The sequence below is a fragment of the Molossus molossus genome, unplaced genomic scaffold (assembly GCF_014108415.1).
Source record: "Molossus molossus isolate mMolMol1 unplaced genomic scaffold, mMolMol1.p scaffold_m16_p_17, whole genome shotgun sequence".
Taxonomy (NCBI): domain Eukaryota; kingdom Metazoa; phylum Chordata; class Mammalia; order Chiroptera; family Molossidae; genus Molossus; species Molossus molossus.
Window position 1 is genome coordinate 44,190,931 of NW_023425352.1, and position 25,425 is coordinate 44,216,355.

Sequence of the window (25,425 nt, forward strand, 5' to 3'; positions counted from 1 at the left end):
AAAACTGGGGTGGGTGACGGTGAAGCAGATCGGCTGTGTCGAATGCGGGCTCTTCTCTACCAGCTGAGTTGAGGAGGAACACAGATGTTGAGGGCCTGCCCCATCCCTGTGTCGGTTCCCCTAGGAGTCTTCTTGTACCCTCTGGGTAGGGAGTCTCCAGTTTGAAGACCACTACTTTGAGGTGAGCCACTGATAGAAGACAGAGGCCTTCACCCTCTGCTCCTTGGCAAGCTGCCCCAGAAGCCCTGTGATGATAAGAAAGGGAACAATGTGACGTGTACAACTCTTCTCATCTTAGGAGGGGAGCTCCTGGAGGTCAGTGCAGTGTTTGGAGATGGTTCAGCACGTTGAGGGTGGTCCACAAACTCCTCGAGTGTTGGGATTATTCCAAAAAAAAGTCACAAAAACGAGATGATTGCCTACACTCAGGACCCTTCATCTTACAAAGGCCTGCCAGCCAGCCACAGCAGTGCTGTTTGGGAGAACTGTCTCCAGATTCCTTCAGCCTCTTAGGAAGAGCTGTTGGCCCAGAGCCGAGGGTGAACTAATGACATGCCTGCTGTAATGCTAACGGGAGGTTCGTGTGTTTATCGAAACACTGTCTTTTGGCAATGACATTTATCATGGCTCCTTCAAAGACCCAGGAGGGTGGTGAGAAACTAGGACACTGATTCTGTGCCCACCTCCAGTTGCTGGTTGAAGAGGTACCTCTTTTCCTCCCAAGAAGTAACTAAGAGTGCATCAGCACCGAAAATCAACCTCAGTTCAACCTCTCTTTTTTATTGTATAAAATATACATAACATAGCATTTGCCACTTTAATCATTTTTTACTGTAAAATTCAATGGCATTAAGTACATTCACGAAATTGTGTACTCATCACCACTATCCATTTCCATTTCATCATCCCAAACAGAACCTCTGTATTCGTGAAGCAATAACTCCCTATTCCTTGTCCCCACCTCCCAACCCATCCCCCACCCCAGCCCCTGGCAACCTTTGTTCTTCTCTCTATAAGAAATTTCCTATTCTAGATGCTGCATATAAACAGAATCAAACAGTATTTGTACTTTTGTGTCTGGCTTATTTCACTTATAATCTTTTCAAGGTTTATTCATGTAGCATGTTTCAGAAGTTCATTCTTTTTTATAGCTGAATAGTATTCCATTGTTACATAGATAGCACGGTTTATCTGTTCATCTAGTGATGGACACTTAGGTTGTTTGCACTTTGGGGCTCTTGTGACTAACGATGCTATCAACATTGATATACAAGTATCTATTTGAGTCTTTGTTTTTAATTCTTTGGGGTATATACCTAGGAGTGGAATTATTGGGTCTTATGGTAATTCTATGTGTAACTTCTAAGGAGCTTCCAAACTATTTTCCGCCACTACACCATTTTGTATTCTCACCAGCAGTGCACAAGGGTTCCAGTTTCTCCCATACTCACCAACACTTGGGGGTTTTGTGCTAGTGGGTATGAAATAGTATCTCATTGTAGTTTCAGATTAATGATATTGAACATTTTTTTCGCGTGTCATTTATATAACTTCTTTGGAGAGATATGATTTCAAATCCTCTCCTGTTTTAAAATTAGATAGTCTTTTGTTGTTTTAAGAGCTATTTATATATTCTGCATATAAATCCTTTATCAGAAATATGATCTGCAAATATTTTCCTATTCTGTGAGTTGTCTTTTCACTTTCTTGATAGTGTCTGTTGATGCACAAAAGTTTTAATTTTGGTATAGTTCAGTTGACCTTCTTTTTATTCTTGTGGCCTGTACTCTGGTATCATACTTAAGAAAGCATTGTGAAATCAAGGTCATGAAGACTTTCCCCTGTTTGGCTCTTAAACTTGAGTCTTTGACCCATTTTGAGTTAATTTTATATATGGTGTGAGGTAAGGGACCAACTTTATTCTTTGCCTATGTATATGTAGTTTTCCCCACACCATTTGTTGAGAAGGTTTTCCTTTTCCCACTGAATGGTCTTGGCCCCCTTGTCGACAATCAGTTGATCACATAGTTGAAAGTTTTCTTCTGCACTCTCTGCGTTGCTCGATCACATTTTATCCTTAAGTAGCTTTGTAGTGAGTTTTGAAATAGGAGGTATGAATCTTCCAACTTTGTTCTTTTTTTAAGACTGTTTTGAATATTTGAGATCCCTTGAAATTCCATATCAATTGGCAGGCGTTCCCATGTTTTAAAAAATTGCACAGTTAAAATGCAGGCAAACAAAGGAGAAAATGAGAAACACTGATAATGTTAAACCCTAGAGTCACCCACTGTTACAATTCTCAAGTGTTAAACAAGACAACGTGAGGCACCACTTCACATCCTCTAGGATGGCTTTCAAGAAGACCGACATAACAAGTGTTGGAGAGGATGCGAAGATGTCAGAAACCTCATAGCCTGTGGGAGAGGATGTGAAATGGCGCAGCCACTTTGGAAAACAGCCGGCAGTCCCTCCAGCATAAACATAGAATGAGAATACGAGCCAGCATACTCCTTTCCTAGGCATATGCACAAGAGAAATGAAAACACATGTACACACACACACATTTTTACACAACTGTTTTTTTTCCTGATAGCAGTATTATTCATGATAACCAAAAAGTGAAAACAACCCAAATGTCTCATTACCTGATGGAATGGATAAATACAATGTGGTATATCCATACAATGGAATATTATTCAGCAATAAAAAGAAAGAAAATACCAATCGACTCTACAGTGTGTATAAATCTTGAGAACATGCTAAATAAAAGAAGCCAGTAACAAAGAACCACATGTTGTACTGTACCATTTATATTTAATGTTCAGAATAGGTGAAGCCACAAAGACAAATTAGACCAGCGGTGCCTGGAGCTGGTGAGGAGCAGGAGGTGTGGGAGCAGGAGGGTTTGGGGTTTCTTTTGGGGATAATGAAACTGTTTTAAATTTAATTGTAGTGACGGATACCCAACTCTGAATATACTGAAAGCATATACACTTTAAATGGATGAATTGTCTGTTATGTGAATTACATATCAATAATACTATTAAACAAAAGACATGGATGGGGCTGAATATATTATTTCATACATTCCTTTTTTCCCCCACTTAGTATAACAGAAGCATCTTCACATGACCTGAAAAGTTATTTGATTTTATTATTTTTAATTGTCACATAGTTTTAGTGTGTGTGTGTGTGTGTGTGTGTGTGTGTGTGTGTAAAATGTCTCCACGGTGCTATGCAGTTGGTAATCAGTATTAGTCAATTCTATATTCTCTGGTGTTTAGTTCTCCACATATGTTGTTGTGTGTTTTTTCCTGCTATAAACCATGTTGGAAATTATGAGATTTATTTAGCTTGATCAGTATTGACTACTTGTGAAATAACATCCATGGCAGTAGTGATCAGTCATTTTATTAAGGCACACATTTGTATCTTACATGCAAAGAGACTGATGTGTGGAAGTGAACCATTTAACTCTCAATCAGCCTAAAGTACATTTAATCAGGAACCCTCAAATGTAAAGAGTATATACAGCTGCTGCAGTAGTGAGCGTGCATCGATGGCAGGCATGAGGTAAAAAGCCATGTAGATATTCTAAGGAGAGAGATGGCAGAAGGTATTACGATTAAGGTCAGTTGTGCTAATAATAGTCAAGTTTGCTTCTCTTAGAGCAATTTTGGTTTATGATAACCATGGGGCTGATGGGAGTAGCTCCTTGTAAACCAAGAAAAGGTTGAGTTTAATTAAGTTCAAATTCAATATAATAGCCTTGCCTGGGTCACTAGTAAATAAATAAATGTATAAGTTAATGTCTGAGAAAACTGCTGGCCCAGTTTCAGAGTAGAAGGAGTTTTGTCTAAACCCTGGCTCCCTGGTATTCTCATGGGCTCTTTATATTTTCTTCTTCAGAGAGTGAAACTCATTTATACTAAAGTGAATAGCTGACTATAGCTTAACAGTTCACCTTGGGAGGGGAAGGCACATAAAGGTAGGTCAGGCCCCTTCTAATCACACCCCAAATGTGGTCACCAGGTCGCCCACATGTCGCCTGACCATGTGGTCTCACCAGTAGATAGACTTATTGCATAATCCCTGTCTTGTGTGACATTTACATTTGGCTGAGATGAGCCATATGGAAATAAGATGCAAAATTCACAAGATGAAATCGAGTGGCTCCTGAGTGTGGCTTAGAATTCGGTTTGGGAGGACCTTGGAGGTGGAGCTGGCTGGCTTCCCAGTGGGATCATTTGTTACTTGGAGTGCGGGCAGCGTTTGGTTTTAGTTTAGCTGTGTTGTTTACTTTTTTGAGTGAGAAAGCAACATTTTAAGGGCAAAGTTGATATTAACATATTAATACATATTTTTGGATTTGTGTGTCCATCTATTTGACGTGGCTTGTTTATGGAAATAGCTGGTTCCAGTTCCGAGTCTTGCATTTGAAATATTCTTTGTTCTGTTTGCAACCACGCACTGATATATTTTCCCACATTTTCTTTTTTATAAGTTCTCCAGTGATGTTTTTGTTGCCTGTCCTGGGAAGATCTGTCTTTCCATTTATCAAAACAAATGGCAAGCTAGGGACCATTTAAAGTAGTTTTTTTTTTTTTTTAGTTAATAAAGCCAATCTTCTTGTTCTGTTATGTTAAAAGTACATTATCTTTTTATTGCCAGTTCTGTATGGCTGGCTCTGTTTTCTGTCTTAGCCATCTCAGGACTGCCCCCACTTGCTTACTGTGTAGAGAATTACAAAATCATTAAGGGTGGGGCAGCACCAGCTGACTTACAGTACAAACCATTTCTCAAAATAACCACAACAGTGCAATACTGATGTGTAATTTACGTCACAGTATGTTTTTATGAAATAGTTTGTGGCATTTTCATTTCTATTCCGGATGGAATCTTGTTCTCTCTCCCTTTTAATCAGGCATTTCATTTATTTTCATTATTAATATTTTCCACTCCTTGCCTTGGCATGCCTCCAATTTAACAGCTTTGATGAGGGAAAGAAAACACACACACACACACACACACACACACACAAACCGATCTTCCCCCACCCCAACTCCTCAACATCAGTTTAACTGCAAATGTATTTTCCCCTTTGATGTATACTAACTTAGGGGACGAAGTTTACTGCCGTAAGAGATTTAGGGATATCGTGAGGCACAGTACACATTTACGTAGAGCTGTAATCAGAAATTGATCAAGTTGATACACAACTTTGGAATTTTAAACACTTTCAACCAATTCAAGCTATTTAGTCATAGGCACTGGAGCATTTTCCTTTTACAAATGTCTTTCTGTATAATGTCCTGTAATTAGAACAGGAAATCATTGAGTAACTGTAAGATGAATAAGAGCACTCAGACTGAAAGGAAAATTACCTTCCGAGAAATTATATTCTCTTTTTCTTTCTTTCTTCCTTTCTTTTCTTTTCTTTTTTTTTTTTACTGCATGTTACAATGTTGATAATGATAGTAACAGCTGTGGCTACTCTTATCTGCAGAATTTTCATACTTTGGTTTTCTGGAATTAAAAAAAACATTTTCAGTAATAATCAAAAATGAATGGACGGAAAATAGGAAATGCCTAATTATGACAAATATTTAGTGTCACAACAGAGCAGCAATTAAATGGAAACTTCATTATCACTGTCAATAGCAGTAAGTATTGGACTAGTGCCAGGTATATAAAGTTGATGCTTTGCCGTTGGTTGCTAGGAGCACAGTGAAAAGTATAAAGCTTTGAGAAAGGAATGTCTAATGTAATAAAGTAACAGAAAGAAGCATAAATCACTGTAAGAGCCTCTCATATTCATATTATTTTACTTAAATTGTCTCAAAACCAGACATCAACTTTTATAACATGAACAAATTCATAGTTGCTTGGAAAAAAACAATAACATTGTTATGTTGTCTTTGAAGGTCGAGGGACATTGTGTCTCAAAAGTAGCCTTCATACATATTTGGAATCTTTTAAGTGAAAATCTTTAAATGTTTGTTTCTATTGGCATCCAAATGCATTTGCCCTAATACGATTAAGAGAACTAAAGGGCAAAATACTTGGCAGATTTTTCAGTTGAGGTAATTAGGTGCAGGAAGGAACATGCATACTTTTTCCACCAGGCTCTATAAAATCCTGGTGTGAAGGGCTTTTTTTAAAGTTTTTTTTTTTTTCTAAGCTTACTGATGTTAGAAGTAGATTATAGTGGTTTTCAGTAAGCATAATGGTGTGATGTTTCTGAAGCAAAGCTTTGCCTCCTCCTCCCAGAATGAAAAAGAAAGTTACATTTCTAAATTGTTGTGTAAGAGATAAAAGCACATTTCTCCTCCGGAATTTATGTTTTCAGCCTTCTGTGTGTTTGGCCACCATTATCTATTTTTTTAAGAAATAGCATTATGGATGTTTGAAAGTCAATGCTCCATTAATTCATTGTGTTTGCTATTTCATGCATCTCTCTTTGTACAAAGACAACTTGAGGAACATGCTATTCAGAATGAATGCCCGCTCTTACCCTCTTCTCCCACCCCTTCCCCACCCCCAGCCCAACTCCGAGGATTAAAGCAATGGTATACAGTTACTGTTTGAAAAGCCTGGGTGGAGACTCATGTTATAATTACAGTTTCTCTGTGGAATTCTGTTTTGGACTTTGAAAATATATAAATAAGTGAAAAATTGACATTGAGAGAGGTTAACAAAACGTGTAATTATGATATAAGCACAGGATTAGAGTAATTTTGGTTGAGCATTACAAGTGGTGTACTTTAGGTATTAACTTTTAATAGGCAAAGTTCTTTTCACTGGAGTTGAAATGAGGTTTAGTAATTTGGGTGCTGTTATTCCCTTTGAATATTTCATTTTAAAATAGGCATATTCACTTTTTTTCTGGTGCAGGGGGGAATGAAAGAACCAGATGACATTTTAATAGAATATCATAATTATGGTTTCAGATTTCAGTCTTGGGTACCAGCAATTTATGGCTGATCATTTTCTGTTGACAGAAATCAAGTAATGTATACATAACCCAACCAACTACAGCTGACTAGTGTGTTAGAGAAAGATTCCTTGGGGTAATACTTAGATTTCTTTTCCTATGTGGGCGTGGTTGAAAGAAAATCTTTGTTCCTAAAACACTTTGTTTGTGTTTTGCTAAACAAACGTGCAGTTTATCCACTTCTTAGCCATTCTTAGCTTTATCTGCTAGACTCATGATGAACTGGAAAGGGAAGAATACCCTACACAGCATTTAAGGAAGCTCTGTTTCATGAGTAACTTTGCATAGGAGTGTTTGTTTACATGTATCTGAAATGCATACAGAGGAAAGAAGTAGCTGAGGAATTTCAATAAGAATTCTTGAAAGGGCTGCTTGGCTTTGTTTCTTAATGTACTAGGGCAAAATAAAATATGACAGCTGTTGGACAATTTAATATTTTTGTAGCCGTATCAGGAGGAAGTTAATTTAATGCAAAGGCTTAGGAAGGAGTTATAGGATCATAGCATTTTAGATCTGGAAGGCTCTTCCAAACTCATAATTTTATACTCTGGTATATGTATCTTTCATATTAAGGTGATCACACTTTCTCTTGAGAAAAAAACAAAACAAAACTGTATCTCTAGTTAAACAAAATGTCTGTTTAAACTCCAAGGAACAGGCTTGAGGTGTCTTCACGCCTTGAAACTTTGACCTAGATGAACTGCAGGTTCTTTAAGGTCTCACCTTGACCCTGGAACTTTTCACTCTCCCCAAGAATGATTTGTTCACCTTCACAGAGTCCTGAGGGTCTCATGGGCTTTCTCTGTTTTTTTGTTTTTGTTTTTGCTTTTGTAAATATTAAGGCAACTCCTCTGGGGAAATCCAATTGTAAGTTTAGAAATTTGCCTCTGTCCAAACAATGCCAAAATTCTGGTCCAAATGGGTGATTCTGCTCATAAGCAACAAAGTGATCACGATTTATGTTTTGTCCTCACTAAGCATTGCCACTTTAGACTGGGTCCCAACTGTGCCCCTGGCATCACAGTGTGGAGAGAGGTTAATGAGGAGCAGGGGTTCTAGACTTACACAACTGAGAGTCGGCTTTATTTCTGATCACATGGGTAGAAAATGGAAAGTTGATCTGCATGAAAGGTGTGTCAGTAATGTTAAATCATGACAATGGGAATTGCAGTGTTCCAAAATAATAACAAGCTAACTTGGAGTGGAAGAATCCTGGTTCATAACTAGCTGACTTCTACAGTTCTCGACGAAACAGAAGTCTCATGTTTTACTTAATCAGAGGCCCCACTCTCATCCCTAATATTGTAAATAAATTAAACTTCTATTATTATAATTATTATTATTATTTTTTATTTGTGCTCATCACACTTAAGAGTTAAAAGATTGGATTATACCCCTCGCCATTTTGGCTCAGCAGTTAGAGCGTCGGCCCACAGACCAGAGAATCCCGGGTTCGGTTCCCACTAAGGGCATGTACCTCGGTTGCGGTTCGTCCCTGGCCCCAGTTGGGGTTGTGTGGGTGGCAGCCAGTCGATGTGTCTCTCTTACATCGATGTTTTTCTCTCTCTCTCTTCTTCCCTCTCTCCCTCCCACTCAATCTGAAGATAAATGCAAAAATGTCCTAGGGTGAAGATAAAAAAATAAAAATTGGATTATAGTCTCACCTCTATCACTTTCTAGTTCTTGGAAATCCTAGACTTGTCACTTGGGTATCTGAACCTCCGTTTTTCCATCTCTAAAGTGGGGAATATTAAGAGGTAATAGTGCTACTAACAGGGTCGTGTGAGGAACAAAAGAGATATGATATGTGAAAAGCATTTGTAAGCTTCAGTGATTTATTAGTAGTACCAGAAATCACAACAGTATTTGTTCTGCTTCATAAACAGGAAAACGGCCCCTCAGTCCCTCCTATTTTTGATTGAGGGCTTTTTTTCATTTGCTGTCTTCTGTGATACCTGCGACATTCTGGGAAAGTGGCAGAGAGGAGGGAATTTGGTCCCGTATTCTGTTCCAGGTACAGTGGTGGTTTGGATAGGAGCATATCCCTGAAAACTGAATTTATATAATGTATATATAGTTCTCAGAGAGAGAGAGAGCGATCAAAATACAAACTAAATAAATTACTTTAAGTCTATTCGAAAGGCTAAACTCAGAATCAGTTTCCTGGTCCCCAGCCTTGGAGATTCGGAGACAGTGCTTCTGATGGACTCCCAGAATCCACCCTGCGTGAACCCAGCGTGGGTAGTCCCAGGCACACTCGGAGACATTGTCTCCAGAACAAATGAACATCGTAGGATGTGGTTTCATGATTTGGGGTCAGAGGGAACTTGCTGGTTTTCTTCAACTGAAGAAGAGGATTCGTGACAGGGCTAGTGTTTTTAGGAACTGTGTGAAGAAAGAGGGGCAAAGTTTTCACACCAGGATGAGGTGGAGAGGGGAAAGAAAAAAAAGAAAGAAACCCTTTCTAAGTATAGGAGATAGTCAGGACGCGAATCCCATCCAGGACATAGAATTAGAAAGGTGTTAGAGATGTCATCATCATGAAACATGGTCAGAGAGAGACAGAAAGAGGGGGAAGGGGTAAGAAGGAAGTGGCCCAGGAGTCCAAGTGACACCTTCTGCTCTAACACTAACACCAAAGCACCCAGTCTCTCTCCCTCATTCAACCTGGAAAGCTCAACTTTCTCTACTTCGTGTCCAGGACACTCGGAGAAGCTAGTGCAGCTTTTGCTCCATCACAGAGCCAGTAGAACAACCAAGATAGACTGTTTATAACAGGCATCAGTACAGTATCTCCTGTGGACAGGAGGCGGCCTTGGGAGCTGCGCATGCGGAAATGATTCCTGGGGCTTCGCGGTTAGACCCCCCTCTCACCTCGAGCAGCCTTGGGCGAAGCTTGGCCATCTCGGACAAACAGAGTGTAACAATACAAATTGACACGTTGGGCTCTGCTCTACAAATAGCACTTAGATACTCTGGAATTCTGATGATATTTGCTGAATATTTGCACTAAAATGTGTGTGTGTGTGATTTAACTCTATAGAAAGCACAGATTTGAACCCAAAGCGTGAACTTGTGTCTTGGTCTTCTGTAAAAATCTCAGCTCGGCGTGTCTTGGGACGTATATCGACATTTCCAACTTCTTTTCATTTGGGGACTTACCTTCGATGTAAATATGTTTCCTTTGCATGAGTGGGCCAGCTGGCAAAGTGACTACCCACAACCCAGGCAGGAGTCTAAGAAATGTGAACTGCTAAACATCTTCATTCTCAAAGAAGCCTCCAGCCCAAGGAACTAAGTGAACATAATTAGAAATACATCTGGGTATCAGCATCCTATCTGAAAAGGCGACGTGCACACCTTCCGTTGGTACTGGTTATGTTCCATCATTATGTCCTGTCCTCACTCATTTGTCTCCCACTGGTTACCAGATGGTCACGATAATGTCGGTACCCTTAACAACTGTCATGTGCAATTCCCTGCAGCAGGGTGGGGGCTCGAAATATTGAGCATCTCCCCCTTTGGATAAGGAAGTGACCTGTCTGGGAATTGCCCACAAATGCCCTGATGGTGTGGTGATGGAGAGCGATGGCAAACTGGGTCATGGAGCCCGAATCCAGCTTGCCATTGTGCAGGTGGCAGGCTACCAAAGGGGGTGTTTGCCATTTCTCAAGCCTGAGATGAAGGAAGGATTCATCCACGCGGAATCCAGTTTTTATAGAGAAGCACTTGATCTACTGAGGTGTAAATAAGCATTAAGGTCACCGTGAGAGGAGGAGCTTCATTCAAGTTGCTGAAACGTTCTCCTGAGTTAAGTTGGTTCTGCTGAAGCTCTTTCACAGGGCAGCTTTGGGGAGTCCTCTCAGCATGGTTCTCTGAGATGTGCCAAGTTACCAGATGGATTTGAGGAACATTAGAAGATAGGAGGTAATGGGTTGGGGGCAGGGCAGAGAAGGTAGATGTATCAATCAAGTTGGGATAAATCATGCTGCAAAAACAGATAATCCCCATGGCACAGTCTCACTTAAAATTCAAAGCAGGTTTCTTTTCTCCTTATAGATCCACTTAGGATCAACCAAGGACTCTGCTCCGTTATTGTCACTCTAAGACCCAGACTGGCAGAACTGCCACTGTCTGAAACATTACAGATGTCCAGGGCAAGGGGGAGGAGAGAGTGTGGTCAAATACTAGCTCTTAAAGGAGCCACTCCCTTCTGTCATATTTCATTGGCCAAAAGAAGTCACATGACCACTTAACTCAAATGGACCAGGAAGCACAGTCTTTCCACAGGACTGTAAAGAGAACCAGAAGTATTTGTGGAATAGCACTAACAACACCAGAGCGGACGATGATGCTCCTTAGACCCATGGACATTTCTTGGGGGCCAGGTGATCTCTTCAGAGCTTTCAAACACTGAAAAATTGTATAATACAAAAATAAAAATAAAAAGAGTCATACCAGACTGTGGAAATAAGCATACAGAAGCTCAACAAAATTCTGATTTTTTCTATGATGATGACTTTAATGCTTAAAATATCTATCTGATTCTTTCAAAATAGTTTCTTTGGTTCTGCTGCTTACTGGTGCCCCCCAAATTGCTTAATTAGTCTATAGGGTCATCTCTCTCTTTATTTCCTCCACTTTGTCTTTTCTCTACAGGTAGCCTGAGGCTTTTTATGGAGCTGGACTGGTGAGGTGGGGCTGGGAGGATGTATGCATTAGTGAGCCTGGAATGAAAATGAACTGGTATTAAGAGTCTTGTCGCCTGGCCGGTGTGGCTCAGTGGCTGAGCATCGACCTATACACCAAGAGGTCACCGGTTCGATTCCCGGTCAGGGCACATGCCCAGGTTGTGGGCCTAATCCCCAGTGGGAGGCATGCAGGAGGGAGCCGATTGATGTTCTCTCTCATCGATGTTTCTCTCTCTCTCCCTCTCCCTTCCTCTCTCTAAAATCAATAAAGAAAAAAAATATATTTTTTTAAAGTCTTGTTGAAGACTATATTTTTAGTACAAAACCAGAAAGGGTTCTTGAAATGATGCCACGGCAGTGCAAGTTGGAGGGAAGAGGATAACGGAAGCATTTTCTTGTTTGTCTAGGAGAGGACGAGGAAGACACAAATGTGATCGTCCTCAGCTACCCCCAGTACTGCCGGTACCGCTCCATGCTGAAGCGCATCCAGGACAAGCCGTCTTCCATCCTCACGGACCAGTTCGCCTTGGCCCTGGGCGGCATCGCCGTGGTCAGCAAGAACCCTCAGATCCTGTACTGCCGGGACACCTTTGACCACCCCACTCTCATAGAAAATGAGAGTATATGCGATGAGTTTGGTGAGTCTTTTTTTTTTCTGCATGAAACCTGTGCGTGCGTGTCCACTTGCTTTCGGTTCTTGTGAAGAGCAGCGGTGGGGAACAGGGCTTATTTTCAGAAGCCTGATGCGCCACACCACCGTCCCATCCCCCAGATTATTGCGGCAGAAGGCCTCACTGCCTCCTTGGCAGCCTCTGTTTACTAGGGTAAAAGATTATTATTTAGAATTTGTTGTTCAATATAGAGTCTGAAGTTGCTTGGTCGACCTTGAAATTGGACTTTTGGACAGGAAGCTTTCGTGTTAGTTCTTTCTTGAAAGGTTCTGGCTATTCAGATACTGATTTTTTATTTAACTGATCACTCCTTTGTCAGTGTTATGAGGAACTGTGAAAATGCACCAATTGTAGCCATTTCAGTACTAGAAGAGAGAGAAAAATAAAGAGATAGATAGATAGATAGATGATAGATAGATAGATAGATAGATAGATAGATAGATAGATAGATGATAGATAGCAGATCCCCATACTCCTGAATTTTTTTATATATTATCTTCACATATATTCATCTTTGGTGGGCACAGTATATGAAGAAATAGATCCATATCTTTATATATACATATATCTTTATACATGGTGCCCATCAAAGATGGAAATATGCCAACATATCTTTATCTGCGCCTCTGCCTGGCCGATCTTGGTCATTTGTCTCTGTGCAGACAGAAGGGCAGGAGGGAGAGATATGTCATCGGTTTGGAAGACCTTGCGTGAGACAGGGCATGACTAGAGGCAAGCCAAGACCCCATCTCTCACATCTTCACTTTCTCATTGGTTTGTTGAAGAGATTAGATCCTATCAGTGGTCCTCAGTGGGCGGGGATATCAGAATACCCTGGGAGCACTTATCAAAATATACATGTTCCCTGGAAATTCCTATACTTGCAGAGACACGGACGACCCCCGTCCTCACCGTCTCCCTTTCCTGGGAATTGCCACCACCATCGAGTGACCAGTATGATGACTGCCCATGCTGAGTGTCTCACGGGGACCTGGGTGGAGAAGAGGTTGAGACTTTGGCCTACAGAGTGACTCTGTTGGCTAACCTTTTCCCAAGGATCCCTCATTAGCAGATTATTCAGATTCAGATTATTCTGCTTAGCTATTACAGGCCTCAGCATGGTTTGGGAAGTCCACCGTGGCCTCTTCAATCTGATTATTTGACTCCAGCAGCCCTGTAGCTGCTATGGGAGGGGTATTTTAAGTAGGTGTGGCAGAGGAGGAGTGAGGATAGGGAATGGGGTGTGATGATCCAAGAAGGAAGGGAAGAAAGAGAGGAAGGGGACATAAGTTAATTGGACCTGACATTTTTTTTTTTTTTTTACAAACTATTTATTCTCAGATGTCTTTCACAATTCGGGTGTGGCAAATAACTGTCAATCTGTAAGAGAGTAATAGTGTTCATACAAGTTATTTTTTTCCTTCTTCTAAGAAGAATTTATTGTCATTATTGTTATTTTCAATTTTTTAAGATTTATTGATTTGAGAGAGAGATTGAATTGCTGTTCTACTCATTTATGCATTCATTGGTTGATTCTCGTATGTGCCCTGACCAGGGTTCAGAACCTTGGCTTATTGAGAGGATGTTCTAACCAACTGAACTACCCAGCCAGATTTATTGTCATATTTTTAATATTCAAAAAACCTTTATAGCCCGGCTGATGTGGCTCAGTGGATTGAATGCCATCCCATGGACTGAGAGGTCCCGGTTCGATTTCCAATCAGGGCACATTCCCCAGTAGGAGGTGTGTAGGAGGCAGCCCATAGATGTTTCTATCTTTCTGTTTCTTCCTCTCTCTCTAAAAAATCAATAAAAACATATTAAAAAAAAAACCCACAAAACCTTTATATTCAACTAGGTGAATGTATCCAATACATTTTTTTAAATGCCCTCTCTTTTGAGATCAGTGTTTACAAATCTTCCCTTTTCAACACTTCCACCTTGAGTTTTCCTGCTGTAGCCTCACCACCATGCCTCCACCCTGCTTGGCACTGGAGAGGAATTCCTGACACAAAATAAAACCCAAAAAATGCCGTCCCTCCTGTAAGGGTATTCAAAATTAGAGTTTCACAGTGTAATAAAAAAAAAAAAATGTTTCAACCTTTTTGGCTAATTCAGGAGTTATTAGTCACCGAGTTTCAAAACTGTTGCATCTAGAATTGGTAATAGAAAGAAGTTCCAGTTTAACTGTGATCACAGTGGTTAAGTTACTAAATTAGTTTTAAATGTTCTCACAAACACACGCATCTGACTTTTCAGTGCTTCCTGAACTTTCTTCTGGTATAGCTCATTTTAAAGCTTGTTTTCTTCTCCAGCCTCTTAAAGGGGAAGCTTTCTTTTGGAATAACGGTACCTTTCAAGAGCTTCTAGATGGCTAGTTCAATAATTTAGAATATTTGATTTTTTCAGTTACATTTGTACTTCCAATAGTGCGTACTTAGAGCATTGCATTTTAGTAAGTGAACCAAAAAAGCTTATTTTGGCCCGATTTGAACACCTTCACCAACATCCCTCCCCCACCTTCCGCTTTCGGTCACACTCTAAATTTCCAGAGAACACCCATTTAAACCTCCAACTGGTTGTATTAGAAATCAACATGAGTTAGAGGGTTTGTTAAAACGTGGGGTTGGGTTTCTCCAACCAACTAACAGTTGGTGGAAGAACATAAATTTAATTAGTGACTAGCATTAAACAAATGTTCCTAATATTAAACACTGCCAGATGACTGAAACACTTCTGTCAGATTACCGCCAGTGCCAGGGGCCCTCAGATGGATTTCCACACAGTATATATTCTGTACCACACGTTCGGTGACTTCAGTAATTGGTCAAATGTAATTTAGGTAACAGTATGCCTAGGCAGTAAAAATCAAATTTTATTAGCCATATCACCAGGTGGATGAATGGTGGAGCTGATGGCAGAGTTTATAGCATTTAGCAGCTACACCTTTGACACATGAAATTCATAAATTGTCATAAAATACCTCCAGGGCCCTTCTCAAAAGGACAGTGTCTACTTTCCTATGATTAAATAATGTTTATTTTATTAACTAATATATTTTTTGCTTTCTTCTATTAAATGGGATTATGGAGGAGGACTGGGAGGGAGTGTTTGAAAGATAAATAAAACACAGTCCCTGCGTGTTTTGAGGATTTAAAATCTAATTGGGGAAGACAGGATTAACGCACCTGAAAGGTTAACTAATGTTACAAGAAAGTCAGTGATTAAGTATTTGGTGAGTGTTGCAGAAAGCAAGTGGGATAGGAATTTCGCAACGGATTGGGGGCAGGAGAGGTGCAGTTACTGGAGATGGTGGTCATGGGCGGAGGGGTCAGGGAACGCCTCATGGAAAAGGCAGTTCTAGATCTGGTTTTATTTTTATTTTTTTATTGATTTTAGAGAGAGAGGAAGGGAGAGGGAGAGAGAGATAGAAACATCGATGAGAGAGAACATTGATTGGCGGCCTCCTGCACGCCCCCCACTGGAGATTGGGCCCACAACTTGGGCATGTGCCATGACCGGGAACTGAACCGGTGACCTCTTGGTGCATGGGTCAACGCTCAACCACTGAGCCACACCGGCCGGGCTAGATCTGGTTTTAGAGGATAGGGAAAGAGGTTATTAGAAAACTTTTAGAACTATCTAGATTATTTAAAATTCATGTCCTGACTCTTCATGTTAGGAATGGCTGCCTTCACTCTGGGTCAGCTGTTGTCCTCTCTTAGGTTTCTTTGCCTTTAGTCATCACCCTCCGTGGGCCTTAGGTGAGTTTCATAAATGGCCTGATGCCCTCTCTACCAGGGAGACATGGATGTGAGTCCGGGGACCTGGGCTGGGACAACCTAGGCAGTGGCTTTGGAACTGGAACCGAATGTCCCTTATTGGGCTGGGATGCCCCACATTTTCTCTGCGTGCCCTATGGTGTACTTGCATTCCACGGGGCTCATCTCTGAACATGGGCTTTGCTGCGGGACAGCCTTGCCCAGCTGCCCAGGCACCCCCCACATTGATCCAGTGCTGTCCAATGAATAAGCCAGTCGGGTGGAACAATAAGAGCAAGGGATGGAACTCTCTCATGAGTCCCTATAAATAAATTCTCCGTGGAATTTTATGAAGCTGTTTAATGAAAAGTTTGATTGGAAACTATTAAAGAAAAATAATATAGATGAAATTTCATCACTTAGTCCCACATTACAGTAGTGTTGATTTTTTATTTTTATTTACATGGATATATTCCGAATAGAGTAAATATATCCTGGTTTTAATTAACTATCCTTCTTACTTGGGAAAGGTTATTTTAGGCTTGAAGGGTTTTGATAGCATACCATCTGCTTTCTTCACTGTTTTATTCAAGTCCCTTCCCTGCTTACAGCACTGTGCGGTGTCTAAACCTATGACATAAGCATAAATTGAATCATATTAATGGTAGGTGATTGAAAAGCTTCAGCCTCCACATCCTGCCCGCATTCTTTCGTCTTGTCAATCACAATGCTCTTAAAGGCGATGTGCCCTTTTCTCAGCACAAAAAATTGACTGTATTTAAAACTAAAGCCATTGGACTCCCTATTAAAGCGTTACGAAAACTGACTGTAATGCCCAGGCAATTAGGAAATGAGATTATAATAATATGTAGGGAAAGCGACATTATGAATGATAATTTTTCTCATAAAATCTTTACCCTGTGCATAATTCCTGCCCCCACTGCCCTGCTAGAATCTCCTAACGCGAGGCATCCTCTGACAGCCTCTCCCCCTTGCTTTTGCCTCTTTTTATAATTCAATTCCTCTTTTGTAAAACACATATTGTCATTTATATTGTGTTATTGTCTCTGCTGTAGAGAAAACACACACATGCAAACATATTGTCTAGTTTTCTTGTTAGAACAATAAAATGTCCACCAGTTTGTAATGCACAATGTTTACATTAATGTCACACAGATTGATTTCACATGTGTGAAGTGTTGACAGCTAAATCCAAACAAAGGCACACACAGTACAGTAGGTAAATGGATAACTTGAAGGTACTGGCTTCCATCAGAGAGATGTAAGGTGGACTCTATATGCATAAACTAGATGAAATTGGCTCTTGAAAGTGGGTAGGACTGCCCTGGCCGATGTGGCTCAGTTGGCACACACCGAAAAGTCTCGGGTTCGATTCCCAGCAGGGCACACATTCCTAGGTTGTGGATTCTATCCCTACTGGGGTACATACTGGAGGCAACCAGTAGATGTTTCTCACATGGATGTTTCTCTTTCTTTCTCTCTCCCTTACCCCTGTCTCAAAATCAATGAATATGTCCTCAAATGAGGATTAAAAAAAGTAGGTGGGACTAAGTGGATTAAGATATGTTTTGTTAAAAGATACAATTTATTTCAGTCTGAGTTTTTAGTTGCAAAGATACATGTTATGCTTCTAAGTTCTTTGGAGTTGGGGTGTGTGTGTGTGTGTGTGTGTGTGTGTGTGTGTTTCTTGATTAAGAAGTGTGATACAGTTGCAGAAAAGTTATGGTAATTTACCTGAAAAGTACAAGGATGCGATGGACCGCCATCTTGGTGTTTGGCCATGTGCAGAACACCTTGAGCTCTGACCTTCAGGGCGAAGAAGCTGTTATGTCACCATTAAAACACACACTCTGCTCATGGGCAGAGGGGACAGAATGGCAGCGTGGAAGGAGCCTAGTCTATCAAAACTAGCCCTTCGTTAATTAAGGCTCAACTGTCCGATTTGCTGTTCCTCTGAGTGAGGGACATAAGCCCCTCACTTATCCCTCTTAAAGTGGAGTAGTAACAGCCCATTCACCAGGCTCAGAATAAGTCTGTATTCACTTAATTAAAAAAAAAAAAAAAATGTCCTCTTGACACATGAAGATTCTCTTCTGTTTCTACAGAGTTTTGGGCCTTGGACAACTTGTAGTCATCTAAACCAATCTTGCTCGCTGAATGATAAAGGAACCATTTCCCTAAGGTGCTGGACTCTTCTTAGAACCTTAATGGGAAAGAAAAGTTTTCTATTTTTTATAATGTTTTAAAGAAGCTTTTCTGACTCTGCGCTGAATTTACCCTTTCCAAGGTGAAACAATGACATGATAGACAAAAGAAGTAAAGGCAAAGGGAGGGAGGGAAACAGAGGAGGCAACCCCTTGATTTACAGGAGAAAACGCAGGACCTATAAAGTTATTTTGAAGCGTAGAGGATGAGCTGAACTCTGCCTCTTCCCCTCTAAACATCACATGTTTTGCTGGAAATGAAAGGAAAGGCAGTTGTTTTGTTAAGGATCATGGGAATTTGTAATTGAGTAAACATTTTTTTCCTTGCCAAAGTAGGTTTCATGGTCACAGTGGATTTCGATGCTCAGATGCCTTTGTTCCTGGCCCCTGTCCACCTTCAGGCTCTCTCTGCCTGCCTGTGGTGCCCACCGATCTCCCAGATGATAACGAGGCAGGCATTTCTCTCTAATTGAAGCCAAGTGGGGAAGCAGTGGTGCCCCTTGTATGTTGCTGTTTATGCAGGAAACTTAACCTGCAGAGATCTCACTTTGGAGGGCTGCTTCGTCCTGGCAATTTTCTAGAGGTTCTGTTTATCATTAGAGAGTAATTTAACCAAGACCACTCTTGGTACCTTCTCTTTTTAACGTGTGCTGCCAAAGTAGGGACAGAGAGAATGTTAAGTTCATCATGCAACGCAGTAAACCAAACCCAAGTAAATCTGCTGGTAGAGGTGTATTGGATGGGCTCTGTCTATGTGTAATGATTAACATATGGCCTTGGCTTCCAGGACAGTAAGACACAAAGAGGCTGGAGAGCAGACTTCCTTGGGCAGAGGCGTTGGAAGCTGGAGTACCATCTCTCAGGGCTTAACCAAAGGAATTTTTATGTTTCTACTGTAAATTAATTCACAGAGTCATGAAATATAGAATGGGTAGGATTAGTGGATTTTCTATTTTTAGAACTTGAAAGGATACCTTAAAATAACTCTGGACTCCTTTTGTAGCTGAGTGGACTCAATGAGTTATTAAAAACTATTTGGACTCACGAGGACAATAAACTCTTGTTCACCCCAGAAGAAAGGATCTGTGTCTATATTAGCTAATATTTCAGCTAGCATTTTCATCTAGAAAAGCAAGAAAGTTGTATCCCATTACCTTAACAAGATCAACATATTCCTCTCTAGGGTGAAATGGATATTTTTATCAATTAAAAAACACATACTATAGAAAAGAGCCAGACCATTGAAAAAAATCACAAGCAAAATGATGGTTAAGGGTAGGGATGGTGGGATGAGGTTTAGGATAGACTGTATTCACTTGATTTTTAAAATCCCCTTGATAAATGAAGATTCTTTCTAAATCCCATTATTCTATCCTGTCAGGGGAACTGGATTGATTCAAGTTCCATCCAGTAGGTGGACTGTAGGTTAGGCTGTCCAGGGATGCTTAGAGCCTAGGACATTGCCTAACTCTGTGCCCTTAATCCATTCATGTACTTCACCCATATCTATTACATACCTACTATGTGCCAAGGACTCTGCTGGTCCTTGTGCACACAGTTGTGGATGAGAGAGAAGAGTTTCCCTCTCTTCAGGAATTTACACTGGAGTATGTGGGGAGAGGCGTGGCACAGTTCGGGATAGCCACGGACCATACCTTGGAGATAGAGACCACACCTATCAGGATTGTTGTGCAGTTTAAGTGAGTTAATGACTTAAAGCACCAAGACAGTACAGGGTAAGTGCTACTTCAGACTCATCGTTATCCAGATCTTCTGTGCCTCTTACACACCCAGTACAACCACAACCATATATTGGGTCCATAGTGGTTCTTCAAAAACACCCACAACATTGCTTTGCACCTGTACTGCTGGGAATAGTGAGATATCATTTGCTACTAAAAATCATTCAACATCTGTTCATTCTAGAAATACTTGTTTGTTTGTCCTTCTGCATGGAATGTGTGTCTCCAGATATCATGGGTCTGGCTCCTTCTCATCATTCCAGCCTCAGCTCAGATGCCTCCTCCCCAGGGAAGCCTTCTCTGACCTTCCCCTCTCCACACCAGCTCTATCCCATCGTGCAATGTACAGTTATCTTCCTAGAACTCGTCACTATCTGAAATTAACTCCTATATTTGTTTCTTGATATGTATGTACTCTGTGAACCCATCCCACCCATACTCTAAGGTAAGAGCTGGGAACTTTTCTGTCTTATTAACAGCCATAGGTCCAGGGGCCAGAACAATACTTGGCACTGAGTATATGTGCAATAAATATTGGTTGAGTGGCCCGGCTGGTGTGGTTCAGTGGCTGAGCGTCAACCCATGCACCAAGAGGTGGCCAGTTCAATGCCCAGTTAGGGCACATGCTCAGGTTGTGGGCCCAATCCCCAGTGGTGGGCATGCAGAAAGTGGCCAGTCTGTGTTCTCTCTCATCGATGTTTCTTCTCCCCCTCTCCTTTCCTCTCTCTCTAAAAGTCAAAAAGAAAAAGAAAAGAAAAAATTATTGGTTGAATGAATGCATGGATACAAGCACACTGGGCATTAATGTCATTGCTCTCCCTCATTTTACAGAGAAGGACATTTAAGCATGGCCACGTTACACAGCCATCAAGTGGCAAAACCAGGAGATGAACCTGGACAGTCTGGCTCAGCATCCATGTTCTTAACGGTCACACCAGACCTCCTCTCAAGGTGCTCCTCGCTCAGAAAGATCTCTCAGGCTTCCTGAGGTCAGGCTGACTAGAAACCGATAACTGATCAGTAGGTCTCTAGATAATGAATGCACAATAGCTTTTGTCGGATTTAGAGAGATTGGTGTGTGTTGGAGTGGTGAGGAAGGGAATGATTATAAAGATTCAAAATCTGAAAACGGTTGGATTGGGATCAGGAAAGTTTGATGCCAGTCACTATCCTCCCTTGTCTATATTATACCAGTCTCCCTGCTTTAGCCCTTGCTATCCTTTGCTCTCTTTTCAACACACCAGCCACTGTGATCACTTCTCTGCTCAAATCTCCCAATGGCTTCCCGTCTCATCAGAGAAATCGATATGCGCATGAAGCCCTGTAAGAGCCGGAACTATAGAAGTTGAAAGGGACAGATAGTAAACTGTCCTGTGTTCTCAGGGACTCTTTCTAAGACGTGGGGTTGCAATGCTGACAGGACTCTCATTATCTACCTCTCTGTAATTTTCTGCTTAGAACGCATTGGCTTTCCCCACTTGGCATCCTCCTATAATGAAAAAATTATAGGTTTAATTTCAAAAATTGAAATGTATGCAAGCTTTCCTGCTTCTGTCACTTCTTTATTCCTGTAGCACATAAATCATTTCCCTTTTCAAAATTAAATTTTGCTTGCCATGATTTGGTAATGGGTTTTCAAAGAAGGCAGAGTAGCCAAGCTCTTGGCACCAGCACCGGCTGCACTGCCTGCTCAGGAAATCTTCTCATCGCTGGCTGGCCTGGGCCTTGATGCCATCATCTGGGCTTAATGCTCCCTTTGGAAGTTGCCTAGAAATTCTCTCCCTAAGAATCTCTTCTGTGAATGGCCTTTTGGCTCTCCAGTCTCTGTTTTGAAGGACAGACGAACAGATGGAACTTGGGCAGAAAGACTGGTGTATTCAAATACTTCTTGGGTGCTTATGCATTCATTCATTCATTCATTCATTCATTCATTCATTCATTCATTCATTCAGCACTGACTCTGTTTAAGGCAGAACTGCAGGTATTGTTAGGATATTGGTCTCTGCTCTCAAGATAAGTTAAGAATCAGGTTGCAGTAAGACAGAGAAATGGCCTACTACAATTATTATCTGTGATGCTGTTAACAATCCTTCATTTTACCGAGAGTGACCTTGTGGTGACACTGTTATAACATAGTCACAGACCTATAGCTGAGTATTTCTTCACCTCAATCATTATGCTTTGGTTAATTGACAGTTGATTTAATTCTCAAGGGGAAATGTCTAGCTCAAAGAAACGGTTTTTTTCTCAACATTTACCAGAGGAATGTTCTAAATAAAATGGCCAGTATCTTTGGCTGAAGATTGTTCATTTGTTATGACACTTTACAGACCCTGGAGTCTACACAACCTAGAAGGGTGTTCTTTGTGAGGAAGTTGAGGAGCATCCTTGAGTTAGGAAAAATGGTAAGCAGAAGTCAACACATTGACCATCCCAGCCTTTGACCCACAGATACCAAATTTCATTGCGGATATCAAGGACCAGTGGTAGGGCCATGAGCACACAATGCATTGAGAAGTTTTAATTAAATATGGGCTCTATGGATCAAGAACATCATGTAGATCACAGTTTGGGATGGAATCACATCAGAAAGTGTTGTGAAAGAAAAGGCTTAGCCAGTGTTTATTATTTGGAAGATTACTTGGTGGATGGCACTTTGCCCCAAAGATACTTTATGGATCATGACTTGCCTCATGTTATTTGTAGATGATGATGATGACGCCTTCCGTCTCTCAGGAGAGTTCTGTGGAGGATCCTGGGTGAGATATTTTTACAGCACACAGGGTTGAACAGGTTACATATTCTTCCTCGGAGCTTCAGACGTGAACATTAGGTCTGTAAAATAGGGGATAAAAGATTTTAATGAAGATATCGCACACAGTGCTAGAATCTATATCAGGGCACTGATTCCCGCCCAATCCCCAGTGCATCTGCTTTCGACTAGTTGTTACTAGTTGGTTCTTTTGGGGTTTGTCTTTACCCCAAGTCCTATGTTATAGAGAATATATTCTGTCCCATGGTTCTTGAAAGAGAGCAGCTGGAACTGTTTCGGGACTAGAACAAACAGGGGCTCTTACAGACCCCCGTAGATTGTCGTGCTGACCCTGGTGCCGGGGCCCGTGTCTGAGCAAAGGAGTCAGAGGAGCGAGGCCCCGCCACTGCCAACCCTGGTCACTGCTCCTCCCGCCCTCAGGCCGGCCCTCCATACCTCACGAGGGGAACGTCCTTCACATGGAAGAGCACCTCTCATACTTTTCACTGGGCCTCCCCCCCACTCTTCAGTGTCTTGTCTGTGAACGGCTCCATAACCAGAAAGATAGGCCTCATCAACCCCATTGGGCAGCTGAAGAACTGATCAGGAAAATCAGTGGCCGGACGTTAGTGTAGCAATGGTGAGACCCAGTGGGACTTGGGCATCAGCTCGACCTGTGCTGTTAATGCATCCCCCTGAATGTGGCCCAGGGCTAAAGGACATGACATCGCAGCTGCAAGATTGTGTGGCACAGACCCTGATTAACTAGTCTTCAGCTCACCAGCTGTTCCCCATCCCGCATCCCCTTTGTACAGTATTCTGAAGATGAAAACAAAGGAAATGGTAAAAAACAGGTCAGTGTTTTCCAAAATATTTTTCTCATTATGAAATTGTTTCCATTATGGAAAGTGCACGTAGAATAATAATAATGACTATTGTCAGTCTTCTCTGAGCATGTGCGATATGTCAGGCTTATGTGAAGTTCTTTACACATATTATCTCCCTTACTCCTGAGAGTGTCCCTGTAAGGGTGCTCATATTAGCCATCACTTCACAGTGGAAGAAACAGAGACTAAGAAAGTTTATATCAGAACAAACATTTTTTTGAAAAAAAAATTTTTTTTAAAAAGAAAGGTTACATCAGCCTAAAGTCACACAGCTAGTAAGTGGTTGGACTGGATTCCAGTTCAGGTTTGTCTGGCTTCAAAGCTGGTATGTTTATCTGGTCTCTGATACTGCCTCCCTAAATAGTATTGATAATCTCATTGTGTTTACCTATTTCCTTATAGTCTTTTTCTACAGCATTTTTATTTATTTGAGAGCATTTTCTATATGCAGTTGTTGCTATATTAAAATTTTAGTTATAATAAAATAAGCCCTTCATATCATTATAAACATTTTAATGGTTGCATAATACTGCATAAAATGAATTTCTTTGGGTTCACATAATCTCTTTCTATTAGAAGTTTCTATTTTTCCTCCAGGATTTTGCTTTGCTTTGTTGCTTTCGTGTATAAAGTATAACTAACACTGCAGTGAACATCTTCATATGTGAAACCATCAGCATGCTGATGGTTTCTTCAGGACAAATTCCAGGAATCCCTTTATTGCCAACATTCTTTTCCTTCTAAGCGATAGCACAGATATCAGATAACCAGAGCTCGCCCTGGGCTTAGTTCATCATCAACCTATCTGCTGAACTTTTTACAGCTATGGTTGGGGACACTGAGAACCAGTGTTCAGAATAAAGATCCAGGGTTTTTGCATGGCTCTAAACCCCAACAGGAAAAATGTTTCTTCCGTGAACACTGTGCTTACATGAGAAAGTGAGCTTAGGCCAAGATGTTCACATCAACGCCAGTCTCCTGAAGAACTTACTGCAACTTTTATTTCCAGTCCCAGACCTCCGGAATTTGAGTGGGTACTGTCCTGTTACCGATATTTTGATCACACTGAAGACTGAGACTGGATGCTGTGGGAAAGCCGCAAGTTGGGGGCGATGGTCATGGTGATGGAGAATGGCAGCTGGCAGAGTACCACCTCCAGCTCCTCCTCCCTTAATTGCTTCTGTCCAGGTGTGACGGGGGCACCACTGAGCAGCCACTGGTGGTGACATGAGTTTTTAGAGTGTGGCAAGAAGTAGGAGCAGAAGTAAGGGTATGTTGCTCGGGCAGTCACAGGCTCAGGTAAAAAGCCTTGCCTTAAGTAAACACTCAGAACCATGATTTTAGAGAGATGTCCATGTTCTTAATTATCAAGAAATTAAGGAAAAGCACAGTGAGCTAGAGAGGGCATTTGACTGGGAGCCAGGAGAACCAGGTTCAGAATTAGCTCCTCATACCGAATATGGAGGTTTGGCCACTAGTTTAACTCCTGTCTCCATGTCTTATATGTGGAAAGGACGGTTGGACTGGATATTTGAGCACCTTTTTGTGTTGTTGTTGTTTTATCTCAGCCCCCTTTGAGAATCTGATGAAAGCTATGAATCCTCTCATGAAAATGCACATGCAAATATTATCATCTTCATCATCATCGTCATGGCTTTGAAGAATGTCATGAGCAAAAATTAATGTATCAAGCAAATACCGA

The 25,425-nt window shown here is 41.2% G+C and overlaps 1 protein-coding gene across 2 annotated transcripts in view; it reads left to right on the forward strand.

Annotated features, from left to right (window-relative positions):
• ARID5B (AT-rich interaction domain 5B) overlaps nt 1-25,425 on the forward strand; it is a 175,825-nt gene that overhangs the window by 76,433 nt on the left and 73,967 nt on the right. For both annotated transcript variants that reach the window (XM_036264631.1, XM_036264632.1), the window contains one exon: nt 12,093-12,323. In XM_036264631.1, coding sequence (XP_036120524.1) covers nt 12,093-12,323 — 231 coding nt within the window. The remainder of the gene's footprint in view (nt 1-12,092; nt 12,324-25,425) is intronic.